The 25,870-nt window shown below is 37.1% G+C and overlaps 3 protein-coding genes across 4 annotated transcripts; 2 read left to right on the top strand and 1 right to left on the bottom strand.

Annotated features, from left to right (window-relative positions):
* Positions 1-3,186: 3,186 nt before the first annotated feature.
* On the bottom strand, positions 3,187-6,132 carry LOC135635406 (thylakoid lumenal 19 kDa protein, chloroplastic-like). Its single transcript, XM_065146447.1, has 2 exons — positions 5,318-6,132; positions 3,187-3,597 (listed from the first exon to the last, which is right to left on the bottom strand). The coding sequence occupies exon 1, from the start codon at positions 6,082-6,084 to the stop codon at positions 5,368-5,370; it is 717 nt and encodes a 238-aa protein (XP_065002519.1). The 5' UTR covers positions 6,085-6,132; the 3' UTR covers positions 3,187-3,597; positions 5,318-5,367.
* A 359-nt stretch (positions 6,133-6,491) lies between these two features.
* LOC108952558 (arabinogalactan protein 23-like) lies at positions 6,492-6,902 on the top strand. The gene has a single exon (XM_018824769.2). It carries the CDS (start codon positions 6,616-6,618, stop codon positions 6,787-6,789), a length of 174 nt encoding a protein of 57 aa, XP_018680314.2. The 5' UTR covers positions 6,492-6,615; the 3' UTR covers positions 6,790-6,902.
* A 3,250-nt stretch (positions 6,903-10,152) lies between these two features.
* Positions 10,153-25,501, top strand: LOC103980343 (U-box domain-containing protein 4). Of its 2 annotated transcripts, none has more exons than XM_009396720.3 (6): positions 10,153-10,464; positions 11,398-11,447; positions 16,170-16,450; positions 17,298-17,414; positions 17,545-19,593; positions 25,233-25,501. In XM_009396720.3, the coding sequence occupies exons 3-6, from the start codon at positions 16,175-16,177 to the stop codon at positions 25,290-25,292; spliced, it is 2,502 nt and encodes an 833-aa protein (XP_009394995.2). In that variant the 5' UTR covers positions 10,153-10,464; positions 11,398-11,447; positions 16,170-16,174; the 3' UTR covers positions 25,293-25,501. The 2 variants fall into 2 exon arrangements, with proteins under 2 accessions (XP_009394995.2, XP_009394994.2); XM_009396719.3 differs by having other exon boundaries at positions 16,170-16,468.
* Positions 25,502-25,870: the final 369 nt, after the last annotated feature.

Here is a 25,870-nt window from a genome sequence, read left to right as displayed (position 1 = left end):
GAGGAGTTACAAAACGCTGTGGAGAAAGAGTTTGAAATGGCTTTTGAAGATGAGAGTGATGGAGGAAATCAAAGACAAGAAAATTCTGTGGAGGCATACGTTTGTGACATGCGAAACAAGTTGTACGATAAGTTTAGGAATTTGTGACACCATCAGAGAATGATGAACTTATTACAAATTCCCAGTACTTGTCGTACAGCTTGTTTCGCATGTTACAAACGTATGCCTCCACATTTATCGATTTTTCTTGTTTTTGATTTCCTCCGTCACTCTATCTCAAAGAGCCATTTTAAATTCTTTCTTCATAGCCTTTTGTAACTCTTTAGCCAACATATTTTATTTGATTTAAATCACTGATCAAAATATTTAAACTGAAATTGATAATAATATATTCATCATATCTTATAAGGTAATCTTAGTCTTATTCATTTTTGATATGGGATTAATTAAAATGTTATAATTCTTTTTCACTTAAGAGTTTAATATCCTCGTTAAAGCCTAACATAATTTAAATCATGATACATGTGAGGTGACTTCACGTTATAACGAGCCTTTGATTTCATCACCATGATTGAACTAATCCAATCTACAATAGACTGATCGCTTTCCAGGTTAGCTATGGAGAGAGAACCTTTCGGCAATCGACAATTCGTGTTAGATTTACTAGGGAACACACTGAGCAGTGCTGAGAGGAAGAACTTCGAGGGAACAGGTGATCAATGTGTGATGTAAGATTGAGTTCTCTCATCCCATGATGCAACTTTTTGACATAATATACAACATTGTAAACTACATAGATTACATACCTGAACAGGTAGACTGCTCTTACATACCTTCTCCCGTTCTTCTTCTGTTCATCAATGTTCGTACCGGTAAAAGGGTAAGCAAAGAGAGAGAAAGAGAGAGAGAGAGCGCAGTAGCGGCCACATGATCAATGATTGGTTTCCACCTCACGCGACTGTTCCTCTTGCAGGTGGCCACATGAGTTCGAGAGCCGATCGATCGCTGTCGTCCGATTTCACGTGCTCTCCCACTATATGGTCTTGATTTGTCAGGCTGTGATTCCGTGTGTGCCAGAGAAAACGGTCCCTCGCGGCCCACCGGGCCGATCCGACGGCTGAGATTGACGCACCACGACTCGTCCGACAGGGTGAAAGCGATGTGATGGCTGGTTTCGCGGCCACGAGGTGTTGCATTCTTTACCACTGCAAAGTTAGACATCACGAAACAGTCCGTGAAGCTTTGGTTCGCCAGAAACATAAGCTTCGATCGGTTCTCCTGATCACAAGTTTGTTGTTTGCAGTTCCAACTTCCAAAGTTCTTCAGTAGAGTGATGATGGGTTCTTCTTGCCCATCTCCAACTGCTGCATCTCACTATGTCTGCATGTTGGTAGGGAGTTCTTTCTCTTTCTTTGTGCCATGATGCATTCAAGTTTGGCGTAAATGAAAGAAGCGATCTTCCCTTCCCAATAAAGTAGACAGAATTTAGTGCTCCTTTGCCCTTTTGCTCCGTAAATGACTTTTGATCTCTTTTTCACTTTTGATGATAGTAACTTTGTCCTACTCCCATCAAGATGCAGTATGCTCTCCATAAAAGACTGCAAGGGTTGTTGGAGCTCACAGGACACTGAACGATTGATTCAATCAAATAATAAAGGCTGTTATTATTTCCTAGGAGTAGCAAGAAGAGGAGCAGACAACTTTCAAGTTGATTGAACTTTACGTGAAAGCTATAACTAAACTGTAGTACTTGGGAGTGACTGCTTTACCAAACCTGAAGCTAAGCTGTGAAGGAAGACACCAATGAATATGGCCATATGCGAAGCAGACGAGAGTTAAATGCTCCATATGCAGGCCGCATGTGCCATGGGAGTGCGAGGTCGATGTAGCACAACACAGGAAGCAAGCTGGAAGGCACAGTCCGACTATGGAAGACGTAGTAATTTCCAAAGGCTTCTCCTTCGTTTTAAGTGATGTTTACAAACTTAATCGTCGTAGTAATTTAATGGACGAATTTCCTGAGAAAGAAAGCCGCTAGATTTGGCCTTCTTTTTTTTCTTCTCGAGAAATACCCCATTTTCATTTTTTTTCCCCCAGAAAAATTCTTTTACTTTTTAGTTTTACCTTAAAAAAGGTGAGATATTTTTTTCTGCTTTTTTCAACATTTTTATCTTCTTTCTTTGATCGGTGGTTCAGTTTTGAGTTTGGTTTAATACATTATAAATCACTATAGATAAATACGAATCAGCTCCAAATTTTTTTAATAGATAACTTTAAAATTTATTAGAGAGATAAATTCGAGAAAGAAAAGTCAAATTATAACATAGATATTTTAGAAAATATTAAAAAAATTAAATACATATCAACATAAATTTAGATATTTATATTTTGAAAAATATTTTAATTAAGTACCATATATATATATTTAATTCTTCTAAAAACATTTTTATATTTATATATGCTTAAATATTATTTTAAAAAATTGGGTACTATGATTAAATATTTTTATGCCTTCCGCAATATTTTTCTAATTTTTAATTAGTAATCTGATTCAATTTAATTCATTGGACCGGTCTCTAATATATTAAACCCGACCAAGAAAGAAACGTATCTAAAGTGATATGAGGGAAAATATAAATAAAAATAGAAACTCTGTACGAGAAAAATAAAAGCAGAAAAAAAAAATCCAATGGTTTTTTTCAAGAATTCACCCGGTTTAATTTAAGTGTCCCATATTAAATTCTATGCTGATGAAGGTACATAAATATATTTAGGTGGTACAAAGAGTGAGCAGTTGTGGGTCAAAGAATGATCAACTTAACTTAAAATGCTAGTATGGATACATATGTTGCCAGATACCTATAGCAGGAAGATTAGATTTTGTGGATCTTGCATCTCTTTTCTGCTACATAGTTGGTCATTTCATCAAGCAGTGAATGCAGTGCTGGGCATTTGCTTCAAACTGTGAATCACTTTGACTTTGTGTTACATTGACTGGCAGTTGCAATTGCTGGTTTGACCTCCACTTGAAGTCTAATCCGAACAGTAAAGAAACACTAGTCAAATCCACATTTCCTGCTGCACTGGAAGTAGACATTGCCTCTGCATGTCTTCTTCTGATACTGAAACTTACAAAATACAAACTATAAGCAAAAGGAATACTACCTCAAGTGCTTACTCCATCACTTCCAAGAGCATGGCAGGGTCATGAGACCTCATTTTTTTTCGCTTCACTACATTTTACATAGAATTTCTTACTAGGAAATGAGAGCCTGATTGAATCCAGATGGAGATTTGTGGATCATTTCGGTGTTTCACCAACAAGTAATTTGCTTGGAATACTCGATTCATGCTTGTCACTTCTCTGTTAACCATCAAATAACTTGCATCTAACAAATCTAGTATTTTTTGCTGATCCAGTTTTTCTCATGATTCAGATTATTAATGTCTACAATCAAGAATACGAAAGTGGAGCAGCATTTTGGCCAGACGTCCATGGTCGTATCATCACTGCTCTGATTATTTCCCAGCTGCTTCTACTTGGACTTCTAAGTACAAAGCATGCTGCAAACTCGACGCCTTTGCTACTAGTTCTTCCTGTATTGACCATATCATTTCATAGGTTTTGCAAGAATCTGAAGGTTCTGAAAGTCTAAGAATGCAGGAGGAAAAAACTTGCAGTTTAAGCTATATACATGTTAAGACTCAATGAAGCTTTAATTTCATTTTCAATCTTCCAATCTCGAAATATTAATCTGAATCATGACGTGTAATAAATGTTTATCATCTATATTTGATACTCAAGTGGAGTTTGGTACGCAACTCGGCAAAAAAAACCAAAATCTGCTATGCACAAAGCATTTTCTCAGACGAGCATGTGGAATTGGAAACCAGAAGGTTCTCTGAACATAATAAACTAGCAGAAAATAATTGCTAAATGCTATCAATATGCAGCTAAATTGGCCCAAGCTAGATCTTCTGGTTTGACATCGTGTGTGTCAGCATTCTGATCTGGGCCAACATGTGTCAACCAGCATGGCAATCCTTAATTTGAAATATATGTATACATATTTCTCGGGCCAGATTGGCAAGGTTTTGCATAAACTCATCACTTGCTAACTGAAACACAATCACTTCTTACACCCAAGTTCCCTACTTGTATCAAAATGACACTTCTATGACTTTGCATCATCAAGGAATCAACTAATATTACAAGTGTTTTGGATTTCAATGTGACATTTAGAAGTAAAAAAATTAAAAAGGATTATTGACATGCAATAGAATGAACGGCATTTGTATGTTTATTTTGAGTTTATTTGTAACTTTGAAACCTTTAATCGACTACAAGATAAGAGTTCCACATTCTGTGAGATCACATGGACAAGCATCGATCTCCTACATTGTGTAAACTGTCCATAGATATACCCTCAAATTAAGTAAACTTCAAAATCTTCCAATAAAAATCAGTCACCAATTTAGATTGCATATTCTTGGACCTCAAAGATTCCTCTCACAATTATTTGTGCCGATACCAGAACTCAATCCATTTTAATTGCTTTCAAAGAGTTCTTGAACAATATGAAATTAAGACGAAGGATTCATTTAGGTTTCCACCTATTTTGTAATCTCTAGGGCAGGGAAAAAATTCAGACAGTAGTTCATTTGTTCTTGCAGGTTGATAAATGGTCAGATCAACCAGCAACAAAAGCTGTCAGACTGGGTTATTGTTTAAGTTTGGTTGCTATGGTCCCAACTTGATGGAGCAGTTTCACATGAATTGTTTCCTCACTTGAGCTTTAACTTATCAATCTTGATTGTTTTTAGTTGTTCATATGTCCAGTCCACTACTCTGCTTTTATAACAATCCTTCTCAGGATAGTTGATGGCCACTCATGAAACATTTCATGTCATTCTTGCTTTATTTACATACCACTTCAAATCCTTGTGTGTGAATAAAACTTTGCTAAATGGCTGGTTGAAGATTAGCTTAATTCTACAATATGTTCTCTAAAACTTTTCATCCATAGTTCTGTAGATATGCTGCTGCTGCACATTAAGAGGTTACAAGTAACAAAGATGATGATGCTTTACTGTGTCTTGAGAATCCCAATCTTTCAAGAGATAAATTTCTGAGAAAAACATCACCAAGCATACTAGATTGAACACAATGTGCTTTTTTGTGCATATTAAAGTACATAACTATACAGTGCTTCCCAAAAAGACTATTTCAATTCACATTCTAGTTCTCACGATGAACAAGAAGCAGAACAGTACAGAGAGGAAACGAAGGAGCCATAAGAGAGCAGTGGGGGAATACCGCACTCTGGAGTAGCATTGGAGTGTCATATATTTGGGGATGGAAAGAAGCTACGAAGAAGATGGATCAACAGTCTTGAAGGAGTCGTGAAGGCGACGGAGCATGTCCTGGTCGCGGCTCCAGTCGAGATTGGGCGCGGTGACGAAGTGGGCGTACAGCTTGTTGCGGGCGCAAGTGACGGATATCAGGCTGTGGGAGCCTGCCCCCTCGATCTCGTAGGCGTAGTACAGCTGCCCATCGTCGTCCTTGCGCTCCTGGGAGCGTACCTCGTCGGCGGTGGCGATCTGGTCCTGCAGGCCCACGTCGGAGAGGGCGAGGTTGGAGAGGACGGCGTCGACGGGAGCCAACGCCCGGAAACCGGAGAGGAAGGTGAGATACTCGCGCTCGGAGCGCTTCTTGGGGTTGTAGAACTCGCTGTCGGTGCCGTTGGTGCCCTTCTCGACCTTGGACACCAGCCGCTCCTTCCACCCCTCGGGGACCTCGTACGTGTACTCCGCGGTGGCCTTCTTGTCCGCGTTCCCGCCGTATCCGCCGTAGTTGGCCGCGCTGGCGGCGGTGCCGTAGTAAAGGTTGAACATCGGGTCAGCGAAGGACGGGGCCGGGGCGGCGGAGAGTAGGACGGCGGCGGCGGCGGCGGCCGCAAGAGTGGTGGAGAGGGGCTTGTGGTGGGGCTTGAGGAAGGGTTTCGGAGGCGGCTTGGCGACTGCCACGGCGGCGGAGGAGGCGATGGACGAGAGCGCGGAAGGGGAGGGGAGAGCCGAGGCCATTTGCGGACAGAGCCTTGTTCGTGGTGGAAGATGGGTCTGAGTTGATGTCGGGTTAACCTTATCCACCAGTCATATTACCTATCTAAAAATCTCGGTCGGATTCGGATCTGGATTCCGGATCCGGATCAGAACGTCCATCGGAGGCTCGGAGTCCATTACAGATTCTCGATCAAATCCAAATGATGCAATCATTTCCCATAATCTTCCAATATAAAGTATAGCCTCTCATGTTCTCGTATGTCAAATTTAGCCTTTCCTATTAATAGAAGGATTCGGTCAAGGAAACGTTCCCCCGAACTCCCTACTTTTCATGCACATGCAAGCACGTAAGCCCTGCACGCCCTAAAGAAGCGCCGACGCCTCAGAAGGAGCATGACCACAAGCCCGTCCTATAAATCTCCCCCCACCCTTCCCTTCTCTCCTCAGGCCTGCAAAGGAGAAGGAGATATCCCCAGTCATCTTTCTCCATCTCAGCTTCACAACTCAGCAGGCGGTTCTCCGGCCAGAGACTCTTGCCGTCGACCGTCAACCATGGAGATGAGGAAGATCGCCTGCGCCATTTTCGTCGCTGCCGCCACGGCGACCACCGCCCTCGCTGCAGAGGCACCTGCCCCTGGCCCCGCCAGCGACTCCTTCGCCATCGTGCCCGCTCTCGGCGCCGTTCTTGGGGCTTCCGTCGTCTCCTTCTTCGCTTACTACTTGTAGAAGCCTCACAAAGGAGAAAGAAAGAAGACGACCCCAATGTGCACTGTATTGATTCTTTCTTTCTTCCTTCATGGAATTCGCCTGATGTGTTGATTGGCATGCATTGAATAAAATACCACTTTATTAAATCCTTGCCTTGAAGAATTGCTGAGGTGATTGGATGATGATGATGATGATAAAATCTATCAGATCTCACTGATTAGATCAATGGAGATACAAAGAACAAGAACGAAATAAATTCCGAGCAAAAAAACAATATGATCATCACTAGCATCTGTAACAAAAAAACCTGCAACAAAGCCCTACAAAACATCACATTTAACTGCAGGAAAGGCGAGGATGGAACTCAAGTTACTAGTTGGGATCATTCCAAGCGAAGCAGAGGCATTGATTGGAGATTCGTAGAATTGAAGAACCTAATTCTTCAGATTAAATAGCTTGCTGTCAGTATAAGTTAAGCATTGAACTGTACGTATCTCATTTGATGTGATATCATTCAGCAAAAGTACTCTTTTTCTGTAAAGGGTGATGACGTCACACAGGAGTGGGGCCTGATGTAGCACAATAGCATATATCTGAGGTAAAAAGGAAAGTGCAATCGATCACTATATGATATGGTAAACAATGAATTATTGGATAAAAAGGAAAGCTTAAGGATAACAACATAATTTAATTTATTGAATATGTCATGAATATATAAGATGGGTAAATGTATTACCTGTATAAATCATGCATATGTCATGAATTATAAATGATAAACTAAATTATAAATTTACCTGTATAAGTAAATGTCATAAGCTTCCTTATTAGAAAAACAAGGTCATTACCTGTATAAATAATTTACCATCCAAAACTTATATACTCGAATAAAACTCTATCATATATGCATAATTTAATTTTTTTTTCAATTTTTCCTTATATTCCTTTTCTTGTCTTTCTCCTTTTACTTGTTTATTTATTTATTTTAATATCTCTATCTTGTTTTTGTTCCTCTTTGTCTTTTCTTTCCTTTGCTTTAACTTTTTCTTTTTCTCCCTTCCCTTCGTTGCCCAGTGGTTGGGTGGCAGCAACACAATTTTTTTGTTTTCTTTTATTTCATCTTTCTCCTTTTTTTTTTGTTTTTTGTTTTTTTCGTTTTCCTCCGTCTTCTCCTCTCTTCCTCTCTTTCTTTTTTTCCCCTTATTTTTCTACTTCCTCTCTCTCTCTCTCTCTCCTTTACTTCGATCCTCTTTCAAGATTTTATAAATATACATCCTTATCACATCATCTAAAATCCAAATCGATCATCAATTTAAATTCCTATGAATATATCTAGATTATTAAATCATATCATTAGAAACATTTTAGGATCGACTCATATATTTACAAGACGAAAATAAGATGATAGATGAAATGACTTTCAAGCTTTGCGAATAAAATCTCGATTCTCCAAAATTATTTTTATTATCCACGTATAATCTTGTAGATTCTTCTTTATGATATAGAGATAGTCGAGGTAGATATTTACATATTATATCACTTAATAAATTTTAAAGATATTTTTTTATAAGATTCTAATTTTTATAAATTAAACTTTTATAAAACATATAATTATATGTAGATTCTTAAGTGAATTAACACTACATAAGCAAATTGGGTTTATAATTCCTCTTTTATTTTGATGAAAGGAGCCAACCTTAAGAAGAGCTCTCATTCCAACTTCTTTTGGGTGATTTGGAAATCAGGACTTGCTTCTCTAACATCAGAAAAACCAATCCGCTGTTATATCTTAAATACTTGGATGAAAACCCCCTTCACTGAATCTTAAAAATACTATGAGAATTGTCAAGTTCTCATCAAATGGAACAAACTGATGCCTAATGGATTATCCTTTTAATACTAATGGTTCTTGCCAAGACACTTCACTTCCTCATGGATAGCAATGGAGTCTGTTTAGCTGCTGGTTGCAGCTTCTGTGACAAAGCCAACTGCTCTACCCTCTCTACTCTGAAGCTAAAGGCATCCTAGTGGGATTAAAGGTTGCTCCTCAATTGGGTATATAACATTAGACACATGGAAATTGATGCAAACCTTTTGATCGAGTCCCTTAATAGTTACCAGCACAACATATATTTTTATTTATTTAGAGTTTTTCTTTTTTTGAAGTATAATGTGTGAGATCAACCAATCTACTTATTGGTTGCCTCAGTAGAGCATAGAGGAAGGTTAACTAAGTAAAGTTGGACTTGCATGGTTAGAAAGACTTCATCGAGCTCTTAGTTTTTGATGCGCAAGACTTATTCTGCACTCGTTCAAGTAATAGTTATTTTTTGTTAATAGCTGAAATTATGCAAGATTTACAAAGAAGAAAACATAATAGTGGACCGAACAATAGACAAAACAGGATCTTCGTTTTGTAGAGGGATCAACATGTAAAGAACTTTGCTAGGCCAAAAAAAATGAAAAAGAAAAAGAAAAATCACACTCACAAGTTATTCTAATCTTTATTAGGAACAAATACCTTTCAAACTTCTCTAAAGACCAGTGATTAAGTTTAAATAATATCAATTAACATATATACAAGGTCCCAAAAATTATTCATGAAACACATAGATAAATATCTCTAATATACTAAGATAAATAATTTACGGTGAATACTAACTATTGGTTGATGAATTTTTTTAATTTTTTTCATTATTCGGAGCGATGGAGTTAAATCTATGTTAATCGAGTGATGATTTTTTAAAAATTTCTTTCATTTTTTATACTAAGAAAATAACATATATTAATGTCATAATTTATCGTTAATCTATATTATTGACTTAAGCCGATCATTGTGATGATAACCGGATAGTAGTGTTTTCCTCACACAAATGTATCATGTCACGTGTGTCACAAATAATACTAATGTCAAGAGTGATATGATATAACAAATCCAACACTTAAGTTAGTTTCAGATATTAAGTATTAAAAAACAACAATTAGAGTCTCAAACTGAAGTAACAAAAGTTTTTCATCTAACAATTTGAAATACTTATCTTGATCGGTCTTTCTTTTTCTTCCATGACACACACAACTATATCCAGGAAATAAGATAGGAGGAGTTGAATGTTTCTAAATCCATGAAATAAGATAAATACAATCAATCCACTTTCACTAAAAAAAAACCGTAATTGCAAATTACTGATGGCAACATTTATAAATCCGATATCTGACCCCCAAAATTTCGGGCATGGATCCTTGCATTGGATCAAATAAGTTCACTATCGGATTCGGGTTCTGCGCCCGACTCCACATCATCCTCAACCGCAACCAGCATGCTTGGTTCGGCTTCGCACGCGTGCTTCCTATTCTTTGTTGACGGTCATCACAGGTGGGCTGTCGACTAAAAAAGTATGGCGAGTCAAATTACCGGCAAGCGGAAGCCCAATGGAGAAAGGGTAAAGTAGCAGACGACGCGATTCCCCCCTTTCCCCGATCCCTATATACCAGATCTTTCCCTGCGCCTTCGCGTGGTCGTCCCCGCCATCGATCCTCCTCCACCAGCATCTTCGCCTTGCCGGATTCGTAAGCTTCCCCTTCTCTTGCGCTCTCGTGGGCGCGGGGGTTGGGTCGTCTCTTTCGGCGAATCAATCAGCAGCTCCTTGAAGCAGAATCGGAGCGGGGAGGTCCCGTCGTCGCTGCGGCAGAAGAATGGTGTGTTTTCTTTATCCACCTCAACCCAATCCATGTGTTCAATCGTTTCACCACCCGCTACATTCCCGCTCGAGTGCAAACCTAATGTTTCTTCGCAATCCATTTGATTATTTGTGGATCTTGGCGGTTCTTTTCGTTATTCCTAGGTTTTTTGTTGATTCTATTGCTTGTCGATTTAAGGTACTTGTGTGGATTACGAAGGTAGTTCCTTTTTGTTCTTTGATTCTCTTTTGTGTACGATCTAATGATCTAACAAGAATCATGGAGCTGAAATTGTCGGTCACTCCCTGTACATTCCAATTTTAATTGTAAACATATTCGTATGTATTTATCCTCTCTTTTGCACGTGCTGCTCTTGTTCTTCCCTTGATATGCGATATGCTCCTATGTCTTCATTTGTTTGTGATGCATCTGTGATTAGTAGCAACGATCAAATGCGAACTATCTTCCTTCCATTTAGACTTGATTGCTTGATCAGAATCATTTTGCCCTTTTGTTGTGAATTTCTTGAATTATTCAAGTCTTTATACCACCCTCATTTGTAAGTTCTCTATGCTTTATCCTGTGGTGTTTGCCATCTTTCTGATACCTGGACTGCTGAAGTTTGTTGATCATATTCTTCTTTCTCCTTGTATGTTACACTAATTTGGACAATCAACTTACTGTTTTTAAAGCAAATGTGGTATTGGCATTCTCATAGTTGCATATGATGTTTTTTGAATTCTGTCGAACAATGTAAACGTATTCTATATATGCATGACAGGTTGGGAATGTGGATTTAATGAGCATGTATATTTTTGGACTACTCCATCCAGTCGTATACGAATCATTATGTTAATCATTCATTAGTTTCTGCAACTTTATGTATTAATCAGTGCGCATCAGCTTCATTTGGTTAAATGTTATTTCTGATTTCTGTTTTCTTTTTCAAAGTTCTGACGAAGAAAGAGGAAGGTGAACCAAAGTCTGGAATTCAACCATAGGTAAGTTATTTTCCTGTGTTTAATACATTGTTTTTTGAGTTATAAATCACATCTAGATATTTTTGTTGTTAGAGCTCATTTCACACTTTAACATTGATGCTGGTGTTTATCTGTTCCATATTGCTTTTCATGTCCAATGCAGAACATTCTCTCTAAAGCAAAAGCAAAAGCAATCTTTGTCCTAATTATATGATATATAAAGCTAATACTAATGCTTAGATAACAATATAATAATGCATTTGGTGGTAGTTTAGAGATGACTGTGGGTTATATATTAGATAACAAGTTAAAAAACTGACTCAGGGTTATAATGCTTTTTCATTGTCTTCTTTCTGCCTGCCCCCTCTTGGTCCTCCATGTCTCCAAAATTTGTCAGTTATTTATCCATCCTCGCAGCCTTCCTGTAAGTCATCTACAGTGAATTCAATCAGTATCTCCTACTCAAGAACAGCGCCTTTCATTCCCTTCTCTTTCTCATCCATCGTAGGCTTCACCTTTTTTTCTCCTTTGGTTCAGGAATCTGATCCTCAATCTCCTCCTTCAGTTTATCTCAGCCTTCAGCAACATGGCTGGATGAGCTTCCTTGTCATCATTGTGCTCAGATTGCTGTCTTCCATTTTTCTTCTACTTGCTGTAGGTATCAGATACAGGGCTTTCTTAATATAAGATTTTGATTTCTTTTTCTGATAATTCTTGACATTATGGTTATCCACAAATGGATTTTTTTTCTTTGATGTTGGGTCCGAGTGGCCCTCCTTATCAATCTTTTTGTTCTTGTGTATTGCTATTGGTGTGCAGTAGTTGATCCATAATTAGTGGTGTTGCTCAACCTGCTGTGCAACTGTTCTCACTGAGCTCAAATTATTGTTGTTACTGGTTTTGTATGTCTTCTTCTAAAATTTTTACTAAATTTTTTGGAGTCTGACATCTGTGGTTGCTGTGGTAGTCTGTAGTTCCTACCATGTGGTTGAAACCGTAAGTGAATTTTTCAAGAATCCATGTCATCTACAATTAAAGTGATGTCCAGGGAACATTTTCATTGCATATAGTCTGTGGTCAATTCTAATCTACTGTGCCCAAGTTGATTGCCAGTTATCAAGTGGCTGCAAAATTATGCATTTAACACTTTTAGGTTGTTGAAAGCAAATCATATTTTAGGTAGTCTATCTAACATCAATAAACAATGAACTTTCATCTAAAAGTTTAAAATCGAGCAGGAGTGATAATTTTTTTGCCAGTTTTTTCTGCTTGTCTTCCGTATGTGAATTGGTTAAACTCTGCAAAGGTGATTTATATAGGGTTGGATTTCCCCATTAAAATTGGTCATAAAGGTTTCCTTTCATCTGGTTGTTGTATTTAACTCAAACCAAATAGGTTTTCATTTGACTTTAGGTTTTTGTTTGGGAACCTTATTTAGAGCTTAATTCAATTTCAAGATGAAGGCTGTAAGTTTCATGCAACTAATTATCCTAGGAGCTTCTAATTCTGTTGCTTGTTTGCTTGAGCATATTATCTTTTACAAATAATAAAATATGCCATGTCTTATTTAGATCTGGCTTCATGTTGTTTCATCCAAGATGCTCTGGTCACTGATTTTTAGTGACTGAGACTAGAGAAACCTTTCTATCCTGGTAGAAGAATGAAAAGTCTGAGATTTAGCATTATTTTAGATAATGATGTTTCTTTGCTATTGCTATAAAAAATAACAAAAAATGGTCATCTTTTGTTGTTCCTCTCACATCATGTGTCACGCAAGTTTGTGCATAGGGTTGTCAGAAGGATTGGATTATGAGATCTCAGCTTCTCTCCTTATATTCCATCCAGTAGCTTTCTGGCCTGACATGTCTCATGCCACCTATAGGTTCATAAAGCACCACTAAAAAAGAGCCATTGGGTGACTTGGAAGCCATAATGATACTAATCCAAAGTGGGTTTGTGAGGGTTCTCTCAAGTCTAACCTAAGTCTGAGAGGATGAACTGTTGTTAATGGACATCTACGCTAGATGACAAGGCCCTTCTTATTCCCAGAGTTGATGAGACTAGCTTAGCTAACAAAGGATTGCTGATAGCATTAAAATTCCCTCAAACACACCATATCATGCAAAAAAGCTAGGACAACTTAAAGAGCTTAAACGAAAGCTCCTGCTCATTAAAGTAGCAACTAGCATAGAGAAACAGTGGAATCCAAGGAGAATTGTTGCTGTTTAAGTTTGGTATGTTAGGAGACTGATATAGTTCAAGTGACTCTGATACCAATATGATGTAGGACCATAACGTAGATGGGCAAACAACATGTTCTTTTGCTATGATTTACTAGTTGTGGGAAAAAAGAAGGGAAGGTTTTAAAGAAGATAAAAGAAAAAAAATTGATATATACCCGACTCCAATTTGGAGATTTACTCCGAGAAATCATGGCCTCATACTTCTTCTTGTCTCGCCTATGGGAAAAGTACCCGAATTGGTCCGTCTTAAGCAATCATTCTTGGGGATATAGCGTGTATATGGGAACACTTTTGAAATATGCATCGAGGGCTCAATACACATTTCAAATGTGAATTGGTATTTGGTATTTTTTTTTTACAAATCGCATTTGGTATTTCTTTTTACAAAATCATGAGATTCAAAAGGATGCTTGATGAGTGAAAAAAGTTTTTTAGTGTCAATTTACAAAACTAAGGGTGACATACAAAATTATTCAAATTATAGAATTAAAATCATCAGCTATATTATGAAACATTAGGAAAGAGTTATTGAAAGTAGAATAAGGCTTGAAATAAAAATCTCTAAAAATCAACTTGGTTTTATGCTTGGAAGGTAACCATTGAAGATATTTATTTATTAAGACAATTAATGGAAATGTATAGGGAGAAAAAAGAAAGATTTGCATATGGTTTCTATTGACGTAGAGAAAGTCTATGATAGGGTTTTTAGAGATTTATTATGGTGAGTCTTAGAAAAGAAAGGTGCATCCACTAATTATATTGATGTTATGTATAATAATGTAGTCTTTAGTGTTAGAACTATAAAGAGTGTATCTAGTGAGTTTTCTATTAGCATAGGATTACATCAAGGATCTACATTAAGTCCCTACCTTTTCATATTGATAATAAATGAACTTACTAGTCACTTACATGATAGAACTCCTTAGTGTATATTATTTGATGATGATATTATCTTAGTTGTTAAGAGCCTAAGTGGAATTAATTATAGACTTGAGTTACGGAGGTAAGCCTTAGAAACTAAAGGTTTTAGATTAAGTAAGACTAAAACTAAATATATAAGGTAATTTTAGTGATTCTAGAAATAGACATAAGAATATAGTTATGTTGGATGGACAAAAAGTTTTTTTAAAGTAAAAGCTTTAGGTATCTTGGATTAATTATTTAATAAGATGGAGAGATCGATAAAGATATTATTCATAGAGTAAAAATAGGATGGTTAAAATGGCGAGGAGTGGCAAGAGTCTTGTGTGATTATCTAATACCTTTGAGATTAAAAGAAAAAATTTATAAGATAGTTGTGAGTCTAATAATGCTTCATGGATTTGAGTGTTGGACAGTTAAGAAACAACATATACATAAGGTTTGTGTTGTCGAGAATGTTGAGATAAATGTGTGGAGTTATTAAGAAAGATAGAAAAAAATATTTTTATTCATGAACAACTAGATATCGTTTTAATAGAGGATAAGATGAAAGAAAATCATTTAAGATAGTATGTGCATGTGTTTAGGAGACATCTAGATGTAGTAGTCAGAAGAGGTGAAATGATTAATGTTAGTGATACAAGAAAAGATAATGGAAGACATAAAAGACCTTAATAGAAACTATAAAAAATGTTTAAGTACTCTGAACTTAATTAAGCATATGACTTTTTACAAGTTTCAATGGTGGCAAAAGATCCATGTAACCGACCCCAAATAGTTGAAGCTTATGGTTTTGTTGTTGTTATTATATATGATTTTCTTTTCACGATAATAGATAGATTTTGGTTTGTACTTACTAATGCATGTTGTTAAGCCCGTAGCACAGTTTGGTAGCTTTCTTATTTTACACATTAAGTATATCCATATTGTAACTGTATAAAACTGAACTGCTAAGTGCGACAGGTTACAAAGAGGGGGATATTGATGTTTTAACTTGATCACAAGTTGTACATGGTTTGTTAGGTTTATTTTTTTCCTTTAATTGTCTTAAGAATGATTTTGAGTGTTCAGAATTCTGGAGAGTTTTGGATATGCCACAGCTTGTCAACATGCGGTTTCTTGTTCTTCTGAGGTTGTGCTGATGTACAAGTACAACTTTGGCATATCTTTTGGTTTGAGCTAACAGGGACAGACCAGATGCTATATAGTACCACATTGAGCAAGCTGTATAATAGTGGCAGGTCATTAACGCAGAGCATGCCAGAAAATTTAAATATTTGATCTCGTGAAACTTTATTTTATTATTTATTGGCATACAATAAGCATATGCATTAGATCAATTTAATGTGATTTTTTGGTGTTATTTGTTGCATTTATTTGCCTGCAACAGTGCTTCACTAGGTTGATTTTTGCATGAGGAACATATCCAATACTACTAATCAAATGTATATTCAAGTACTTCTTTGTTTGTATGACACCCTGAAATTAGATGTTCACATCTAGTTTGACAGGAAAATACAGTTTCTGTTGCATATTCAATTCTGTTGTGAAGTATACAAATAGTTTTGCTTTTGTGTAGGTACAATGGAGATATTTTTGCTGAAGGTACTGCTGGATAGCATCGCACAGTTCAGTCTTGTATCTTCTAACAACAATGTGAAACCTGAGCTGGTTCAAAGATACTGTAAAAAAATTGATCAGATCATTGAGCAATTTGAACCGGTGTGCAATGAAATTGCTGCTTCTAAGATAACTTTGGATGAGCAGCTAGTCAAGGTGTTGAAAGAACTAGATTCTGCAGTAAATGAAGCCAGAGAACTTGTCCTGAGCTGGTTCCCAATGACGAGCAAAATTTATTTTGTGAGCAAAATTTATTTTGTAAGTTGATGACATTGTTTTGTAAAACCAATTAGATTGTTTCGTTAGTAGCCAAATAAGCTTGTTATAGGAATGCATAATATTTCATGCCTTTTCGTTTACCATTTTTTTTCCAAGGATGTGCATGTTTCATTTAGTTTTCATGTTCTGCTTTTTGTAACTGAGCATACATGAAAGTTTTCTCTTTGATTATTCACAAGAATGGTCTGTTTAGAAACTTTATGAAGTTTCAGATGTAAACGTAATGGCCTAGATTTTTATGGCTGCACTGGATTTTTAAAATTCAGACAACTGTCAAGACTAATAGTGCCTCTTTATTATTGATGTATACACAATCTACACATTGATAAGCTGCAAATGATTAGTACTTTCGGTTTTTTATATCTTATTCTTCACTTCTTTGTCTTTTATCTGTACACTTAAACCAGAAGAGGCTATTCGATAGAAGGAAAAGGAAAGACGAAAGGAACCACATATGTCTGTAATTACTTAGCTGTCTTATACAAGGGAAATATAATGCTTTGTGGTTCTAGATGTTCTTTTACTGTACTTACGCTCTTTATTTACAGCAGCTATGTATATATGATACTTTTTATGTGATTACCTCTTTTTAGTTTACAGCAGCTATGTGCATCTGATACTTTTTATCTGATATTTTGTATAAATCCACGAAATTCATTACCTCTGGCTTCCAACTCTTTTGAGTCTTATTTATGTTACATCTTTCAAAATTTGTGAACAAGGAGTGCACCTTTCTTGTTGTGACCTACTGTAGTGTCCAACATGCTCACAAATAACTTGTAACTGGAAACTGAATTGCTCTGTGCAGGTTTTGCAAATAGAAACAACTGTAACGAAGATTTATTCATCTACTCTTGAAATTTGTCAATTGGTTGAATCTCTGCTTCTGACTCCAGTAGCTAGTACTGCTCTAAAAAGCATTGAGGTAATGAAACAAATGAATACAAAATCATTTTTCAAATGCCTTTATCAAAAGTGTCTTAATCCCCCTAGATTATATTCCATGCTCTTTTGCTTGGATTTATTTGGAAAACTTGTCTTATCACTCTATACAGGGTTTTCAGCACATGGATGAGGAACCGATATCTGTTGTCATTGAAAAGGCCATAAGAGATCAAACAGAAAAGGATATTCCTAGACCAGAGCATTTGGATATGATTTCAAACTTTCTGAGCTTGTCATCTAATCAAGAGTTGCTGATGGAGGCTGTTGCACTTGAGAAGCTTAAATTGAAAATTGGCTGCAATGTTACTCAGGCAGAACTGGAGAACATTGATCGTATTATTGCCCTCATCACTTATCTGCACGATTGCCTTGTTAAATCAAAGCAGTTGCAGAGCATCAATGGTGTGTCTATTCCTGCTGATTTTTGCTGCCCACTTTCTCTAGAACTGATGTCTGACCCAGTCATTGTGGCTTCTGGTCAAACATATGAGCGGGCTTTCATCCGAAAATGGCTTGATCAAGGTTTCAATGTTTGCCCTAGAACCCGTCAAACACTTGGGCACACCAACTTGATTCCAAATTACACTGTTAAGGCTTTAATTGCCAACTGGTGTGAGTCAAATAACATTAAGCTTCCTGATCCAATGAAGTCCATTAGTTTGAATCTTCCTTCATCATTTCTCAAGCCCACAGATGCAAGTGCTACTGATTTAATTGTCTCTCATTCTGGTGATGCTACAAGGGTTGACCGTCCAAGATCTCCAGAACCTTATGTAGAAGTGACAACTTCCCAAAGGGATGCACATTCCTCTAATGGTTTCCCCCATGAGACTCCCCATGAGACTTATCTGCACGATAAGTCTGTATCTCCTCATCATCGTTCATCCTCTGGTTCATCACCTTTGCAACTTGCAAATGGATCACAGGCAAATACTTCAAGAATATCACTTGTAAGTACTGAAGGCAACAAGGAATCTAGCATGGAACAGAGGCATGTAAGTTCTGGCAGCCAAACTGTCAACCAACCAAAACAGTATTCAGAGCCTGGGCAATTTCCAGGTCATAACCGGACTGACTCTGCTTCTGAGGCTGTTTCAAATAATGATCATATTGAAGGACCTGGGGATGCTAACATGGCCTCACAAGTTTCAAGTGATCTAACACATTACAGCAGTGATACCTCAGGGGAACTTGCACAGGATGCTCAAGCATCCTCTGCTCCCCAAAGAGAACCTGACTTCCCACCAAGGTTGGTCGATGCTCGTGCTAGAAGTCAAAGTATGTTTCGGCGCCCATCTGTCCCTCGTATCATTTCTTCTCAATCCATGGATTCCAGGCCTGACCTATCAGGTGTTGAAACCCAAGTTCGTAAACTGATTGAGGATTTGAAAAGTGATTCTGGAGACATGCAGAGAACTGCCACAGAAGAGCTACGTCTTCTTGCTAAGCACAGCATGGAAAATAGGATTGTGATTGCAAACTGTGGAGCTATAAGCTTGTTGGTTGGCCTTCTTCGTTCAACAGACACCAAGACTCAAGAGCATGCTGTAACAGCCCTGCTAAACTTGTCACTCAATGACAACAATAAGATTGCCATTGGAAATGCAGATTCCATTGATCCTCTTATTCATGTGCTTGAGACAGGCAACCCTGAAGCAAAAGAGAATTCAGCTGCAACATTATATAGCCTTTCAGTAATTGAGGAAAACAAGGTTCGAATTGGACGGTCTCGTGCTATTGGACCTTTGGTAGAATTATTAGCAAATGGGACTCCTCGAGGAAAGAAGGATGCTGCAACAGCATTATTTAATTTGTCAATATTTCATGAGAACAAATTACGAATTGTGCAGGCTGGGGCTGTGAGACATTTAGTAGAGCTGATGGACCCAGCAGCTGGTATGGTTGATAAGGCTGTGGCTGTTTTATCAAACCTTGCAACTATACCAGAAGGGAGAACTGCGATTGGTCAAGCTGGTGGCATTCCAGTACTTGTGGAGGTTGTTGAATTGGGGTCTGCACGAGGAAAAGAAAATGCTGCTGCTGCTTTGCTTCATCTGTGTACCAATAGTGGTAGATTTTGTAGTCTAGTTCTTCAAGAAGGTGCTGTGCCCCCATTGGTGGCATTATCACAGTCTGGCACGCCGCGAGCTAAAGAGAAGGTATTAGCAATTCCATTCTACTTCTTTGGCTCTACAATCATGTCAGTGTTAGGCCTCTCTTGTTTTACCAATCACAAAGTTTTGTTGGTTTTGTTAGGCCTATCTTATCAAATATACTCTTCTAGGGATTGCCATTTATGGCCACAGGGGCATGCCTGTGGCCATGCTGGTCGGCACATGATTGTGCCCCTTGTACATGGCTTACCCTCTGGTAGCCAATGAACCGGCCTTGAACTACCCAAAAAGGAGTGGTCCTTGTCCCGATTCTTGGCCGAATCAGAAATACCATGCAGTACATACTGGTCCATGTAAAATTTAAACCTGTGGTTAGAACAATCTTTCTTGGATCAATAAGCAATTATAAATTATTCATGCTTAGGTTCAGGGCCAGCACAGCACCTTCCAGTGCTGTGCATTCCTATATATGTCAGTTACAGCTTTTATGCTGGACTAGTACAGTTATCTGTCACTTACATTGTACATCCATGTACAATGCAATATAAGTCTGCATGGCTGAGCACAAGTGGCCTTTAACTGGTTTCATCCAAGAAACTTTCTTCATAACAGTTTTCTACAGCCCGCACCTAATGATACCTTCACCGAAGAGAAATAAAGAGTTGCAAACTGGAAATCTAAGTAAACCAACTATTAAGAAGAGATGTTTGTGTCTTATCTTGATCCTTTACTATTTTTTTCTCAATTTAAGAATTTAAGCAATATCCATAGAGTTTAGCATAGATAAGCCAGAGACAATTAAACTGTTTCTATTTCAAAATATACAAAATTTGGTAAAAAAACTGAAGATTGTTAAATTATTTGTAAACTATCTTCCTTCTCCAAAAGCTACTCATTAAGAGGAACCTATTTAGAACACAATTGGGCCATCTTTTGGATAATTAAAATTTTGCCTAAAGGCACTTCTAATATTAAACATTTAATTTGCATGATTACATTGGAGTGACAAACTTATATTATTGTGACACATCAATAGAATGTCATCCCTGTGACCAAAAGAAAATGAATTTGAAGTTATCACTAAAAGAAGGAAAAAGAATTTGGAAAAGGTGAACAGAAAGAGATGCAAGAATCATGGGCACTGGCAAGAATTCCTGTGACTATTAAAACCATAAATGGAACTTCTCGACAATAAAATCCTGGTGAGTAGAGATAGGAATTCCTAGGAATTATGTGTCAGTCCTTCATTATTAGAAGATTAGCTTAAAATAACAAAATAGTGTTTTCTAATGTGTCCTTGTTTTGCATAGAAAAGATTAAAGAACTAGTATTGGATTGAAATAGGTTGATTTGAACTTATGTGATTAAACTGTCAATATTGACAACTAGAGTATTGAACCTAAATTGCATGTTTTTGTTTGATAAGGATGATACATGGATAATAGATTGATGCAATATATAGGATGAGGGGGGGGGAGAGATGATGATGATGTTTAACTGAAGTTTAAATAATCATGTTTTAAACATTTGAATTAGACATGAATATTGAGATATGCAGCATAATTCGAAATCCTGATTCAGTATCAATATTAGTCGTTAGTCCATCAGATTGGTGTGATACCATTACCATTGAACCATGTGTCTATGCAGTTCGATGATGTTGATATCCATTGGTATCAGTTTCAAACCCCTAAAGCCTCAATTAAATTTTATATTTATTTTTTATTGTCTCAATTATAAAATCAAAATATATTTTAAGACACAAGGATTTAAATCTTGGTCCAATACTGAGGTTAGATTGGTATGATAGTGGTATATAATGTGGTATGCCAACTTATACCTTCCACTAGAAAAAATAATAATAAATACATCACAGTTAATAAATGGAATTGACCTATCTGATCTGGTGTTGCTACTATCTACTAGTGCTTGTAGGAAAGCTGTGACCATGAGAAACTCCTGTTTAGTTCGATCTTAACTAGTATTTCGTTCATCTTCTCAAAGTTAACAATTGTCTTCCTCATGTTCTATATTTTCTCCCATAAACTAATTTGGTGGATGATCTAGTGTCCTGTTTGTCATCTTGGGTAACATGAGCAAGATATTTCTTCTCTGTCCATGCTTCGTTTACATATTGGAAACATAACATCATAGATGCAATAATGTCCATTTCACTGTTAAAATATCAGATTTCACAAAATCAAATTACATAGAGAAAAGTCTTGTCATCCTCTTCAAATTGTTGACCATTGATGGAATATGATAAGTCAACTATTGTAATGAGTGACATTTCCCTTTGTCACACTATAGGAATGATTGAGATTGACTTAAATGGAAAATTTTCATCATCCTTCTTAAGTTATTGCTTATTAATGACATCTAGTGGGTTAATTGATTGTAAAGATCTGTATTTCTCCTTTGCATGCTATAGGGATGACTGAGATTGACTCGTTGTGTCATAACCCATGGAGGACTGATTCCCTATAGCTTGGTCACATCCTAACATCTGGCTGTGGTCTTCGTACTGAGCATCCTTGTCTAATCAGTCATCCTTAATCTGTTCCGTAATGAACTGAGATGGACGAGATGAATTCCTTGCCTTGTCAAGGAGTGGATCATCATATTTCTTAGTGGCGCTTCAAAATCATCTTGATAAAAGTCAGTGTCCAATGAATCCTGATCTGATGCATCAACAGACTTGTGAAAGATATCTATTATAACATACTAGGAAATTTGATACTGAACCTGATTAGTCTGGATCAGCTGCCATACATAAGGGTTAATTCCATATAAGTCCGCTGCTTCTTGAAGGTCTTTATCCATGTGATGATTTCCCTTGACCTCGTCATCGTGAACCTCCCTATTGTGTCATGGTTTGGTAGGTTATATCCAAAATCATGTTTCTGAATAGTGGATGCTATGAATTTGTAACATGTGTCCAAGTTGCATTAGGAAGTGATTAGGTATAATTTTACTTGCTTTGTGATTATCGTGTTATATCCCTCTTGTTCTCTTGCTTATAACATATGTCATTTTGATTTATTAGCCATTCTAACAGAAAAATGCATAGGGTCAATATTAGCAATATTATGCGCATGCCTTCTGCCAAAAGAGCTTGAGAAAATTTTAATTCCCTTACTTGGGATTGAGATGAAGCTGACTGCTTCTTACTAGAACTTCTTCCTGAGAACCCTGTGATGCGTCCTTGTGGATCTATGCCCTTGTTCTTCCTGAGTAAGAAGCTGACTGCTTCTTACTAGCACTCCTTGAGCAGATTCATTTTTGCTCCCTCGACCCTCGTACTCATTGTTGATGGGTTGTTTTAGATGCTCATCTATGAAGATCCTTCTGGACCTGTTGTTCTTGCCTTGAGGTTTTCTTGGCATCTACCTCTGTCATGAAAGCGAGTTTGATTTTGGCAAACCTTTGTGCATTTGGTGATGCCGGAAAATTAATTGATCAAATGCTACCTCAAGCTTGTTCTTCGTCTACCATGACCAACATAGTCGTAATGGATACACTATTAATAATGGTTATGTTCTATGGTATATCTGTATTATACTGTTTTAGTGTCATTTTCGTATTAACATTAAGAAACAAAATTTGGTACACAGTTAAAAGAAATGTATACTTGATTAGTAAAAAGCACACATCTATTTTATATTTTCTTGGATTTAAGTCAGATCCTCATGGATCTCAACCTACTCGCTGTTTTAGCCTTTTAGTTCTTTTTAATATTGAGTTGGACCAGACCACCAGAAAAGGGGACGGTCTGTGTTCCAGTTCACACCCAGACCGATATGGACGGCCAGTTTCATACCAGTTCGGGCAATAAGGCAGTCCTTTGTTTATATTTATGCGGATTTTGACTAGATTTGCAAGGATCTAGGTCAGATGTAGATGGATGTTGGATGGATGGATGCAAATCTAACGTGGATATACATGAAACTTGGTCGGATTGACATGGATCTTGGTTAGTCTCTGTGGAATTAGCTTAGATCTTCACGGATCTAGGTAGGATATAGGTTGGATCTATGTTGGTCTTGAACGGATCTATGCTGATCTTTGCTGGATGTATGCAGAACTTGACTGGTTCATGCCTTTCTAGCCTATATCTACATTGGATCCACAAGGATCTATGTCGATCTTTGGCAGATTCATGCCAGTATTGGGTAAATATACATCAGTCTTGGCCTCATGAGAATCTATGCTGATCTTGAGCGGATTCTGCTAATATTGGGAAGGCCAAAACCATGTTGATCCAGCTCAGTTTTTTGTGGAACTAGGCAAAGTACACGGAGATCCCTGTCAATTGAACAATGCATACTTAACAGGGAACTAGACCCAAATTTACTTGATTTGTAGAAAAGTCAAGCTTCACCTCATGAAATTTGGCCCGTGGCAAGATAGAAAGACTCTGAATCCAACTTATTCAACAATGGTGATGCAAAAATGAAGCAATTTGGAGAAAAGGTCAAGAAAAAATGAAGAGGAAACGAACTGCTAGTGAAGAAAAAAGAAGAGTAAAAGAGGAATCTTGCGAGAAGAGTTTTTTGATGTGAAGAGTGCCAGCACTAAATGGGATGCTTACCATCTAATACAACTTAGTGCACCAATGATAAATAGTATGCCTGGTACGGTAAATTTACCAAGTGGTATTCCTTGGTATGATCTTGAATTGGATAAAATCACCAATCTGCATGCTGATTTGTAGTCAAAGCAGTGTGATCCAATGGAATTCATGTTGAATATTGGAAACATAAATAATTGATAATGTCTTAAATATGTTAAGGGAATTACTGCTGAGGTTTATTATTATAGATCTAGTGTGTTATCAAGAGCGTTAGACACTTAGAGTTGATGATAATGTGTATGATTGTTGCATTGTAACACAAGATAAAAGGAGCACAGAGATAAAAGCACATTCTGGGTGCTTATGTGAAATCTGATTGAATAGGTGGTGGTGAGTTGATTGAAACGACGAGGACATATCCAATAGTGACCTACCTGAAGAGTTTTTAATGGGGAGATGATGGGTCAACTTTGATAAAGAGGATGTGCAAAACTTTGTTAAGAATGTACAGACAGTCTCCTAAACAACCAAATGGCTTGCATGTATGTGTGACTCTAAGATCAGTTCATCATGATCAAACACAATAGAATTGCTAAAAAGTTTCTGATAGATTCCAAATTTGAACTAATCTTGGTTGATATCAGGATGTTGTGTGCAGCTTATTTCAATTGCATTCTGATAGGTTGCTTCAATTCGTTCTTATATTTCTTAACTGTGGGCCACTAAGGTGATACAGGGTTGGTGTTATTCTGAAAACGATCTATCGTATGCTTACTATAATTCAATTGTACATGTTTCAGCATGCAGCAACAAGATTGTTCTAGGAGAAATTGTTGTACTAAAACAAATGGTACAGATTACCAGATTGCAACTTAACCGTGCTAGAATTTTGTCTGATCATATATGTTAATGTTAGATTAGTATTTGTCCAGTCTATTTCTTTACCTGTCATCAGACTACACATTTGCCATGGTTCTTAAACAACGGCGAATCTTTAGAACAGGAGATTTAAATATTACATCCCTTTGAATTGATGATTCAAATTTTATTATTTAACAGATGATGTGATCTTTACATGATTCTCTTTGTTTTATTTTTGCCTCTCTTTCAGGCTCAGGCTCTTTTAAGCTATTTCCGGAACCAACGGCATGGAAATGCTGGTAGGAGATGATCTTCAGCCAGCTTCAGGTTTCTCATTTTTATGTAATTAAGAGTTTGGTTCTCTTAGATACTTTTTTAAGTTTGATGCATCGGCTGTAACTATGCAACTGTCAAGTTTCCACGCATTTTAATGCATAAGAGATTTATTGTGGTGTTGTACAAAACAGACTAATGTTGTACAGTATTCATTGCGATCAGTTGATTCTTTTCTCGTTGTGATGCTGTTGTAGCGGATGTCCTGCTCCTGTAAAAGATGCAGTCTCTCTTTTTTGGTACCACGCAGAATTCCATCTCTACAGAAACTCATTTTAATAGCCTATGAGCTCTCTCAAGTAATTTGTCAAAGTGGTTTCCCAATTTATTCTTCTTTTTTGATGATATTAACATGCAAATGCCTTTCAGTGAAGTATCATTTTTAATTGTGCAATAAATACGCTGCTTTTTTTGTAGTCGAGGAAACAAAGGCTTTTTTTGTAGCCAGGAACAGAGTATATATAGTGCAGGAAATAGTTGAAGGTAAGTGAGAAGGTGGCATTCTTTTTATATATACATACTTACATATTGTTCTCTGAAGATAGTATCCCAAAC

This window comes from Musa acuminata, chromosome BXJ3-4 (genome assembly GCF_036884655.1).
Source record: "Musa acuminata AAA Group cultivar baxijiao chromosome BXJ3-4, Cavendish_Baxijiao_AAA, whole genome shotgun sequence".
Classification (NCBI taxonomy): domain Eukaryota; kingdom Viridiplantae; phylum Streptophyta; class Magnoliopsida; order Zingiberales; family Musaceae; genus Musa; species Musa acuminata.
This window is presented reverse-complemented; position numbering and strand designations above follow the sequence as displayed.

What these genes read in the sequence shown, in the direction of transcription:
- LOC135635406 (XM_065146447.1), bottom strand. Translation starts at nt 6,084, where the DNA reads ATGGCCTCGGCTCTCCCCTCCCCTTCCGCGCTCTCGTCCATCGCCTCC.
- LOC108952558 (XM_018824769.2), top strand. Translation starts at nt 6,616, where the DNA reads ATGGAGATGAGGAAGATCGCCTGCGCCATTTTCGTCGCTGCCGCCACG.
- LOC103980343 (XM_009396719.3), top strand. Translation starts at nt 16,175, where the DNA reads ATGGAGATATTTTTGCTGAAGGTACTGCTGGATAGCATCGCACAGTTC. An exon ending in CTGCTCTAAAAAGCATTGAG is followed by an intron (nt 17,415 to 17,544) that starts GTAATGAAACAA and finishes CACTCTATACAG; the next exon opens with GGTTTTCAGCACATGGATGA. An exon ending in CGCCGCGAGCTAAAGAGAAG is followed by an intron (nt 19,594 to 25,232) that starts GTATTAGCAATT and finishes CCTCTCTTTCAG; the next exon opens with GCTCAGGCTCTTTTAAGCTA.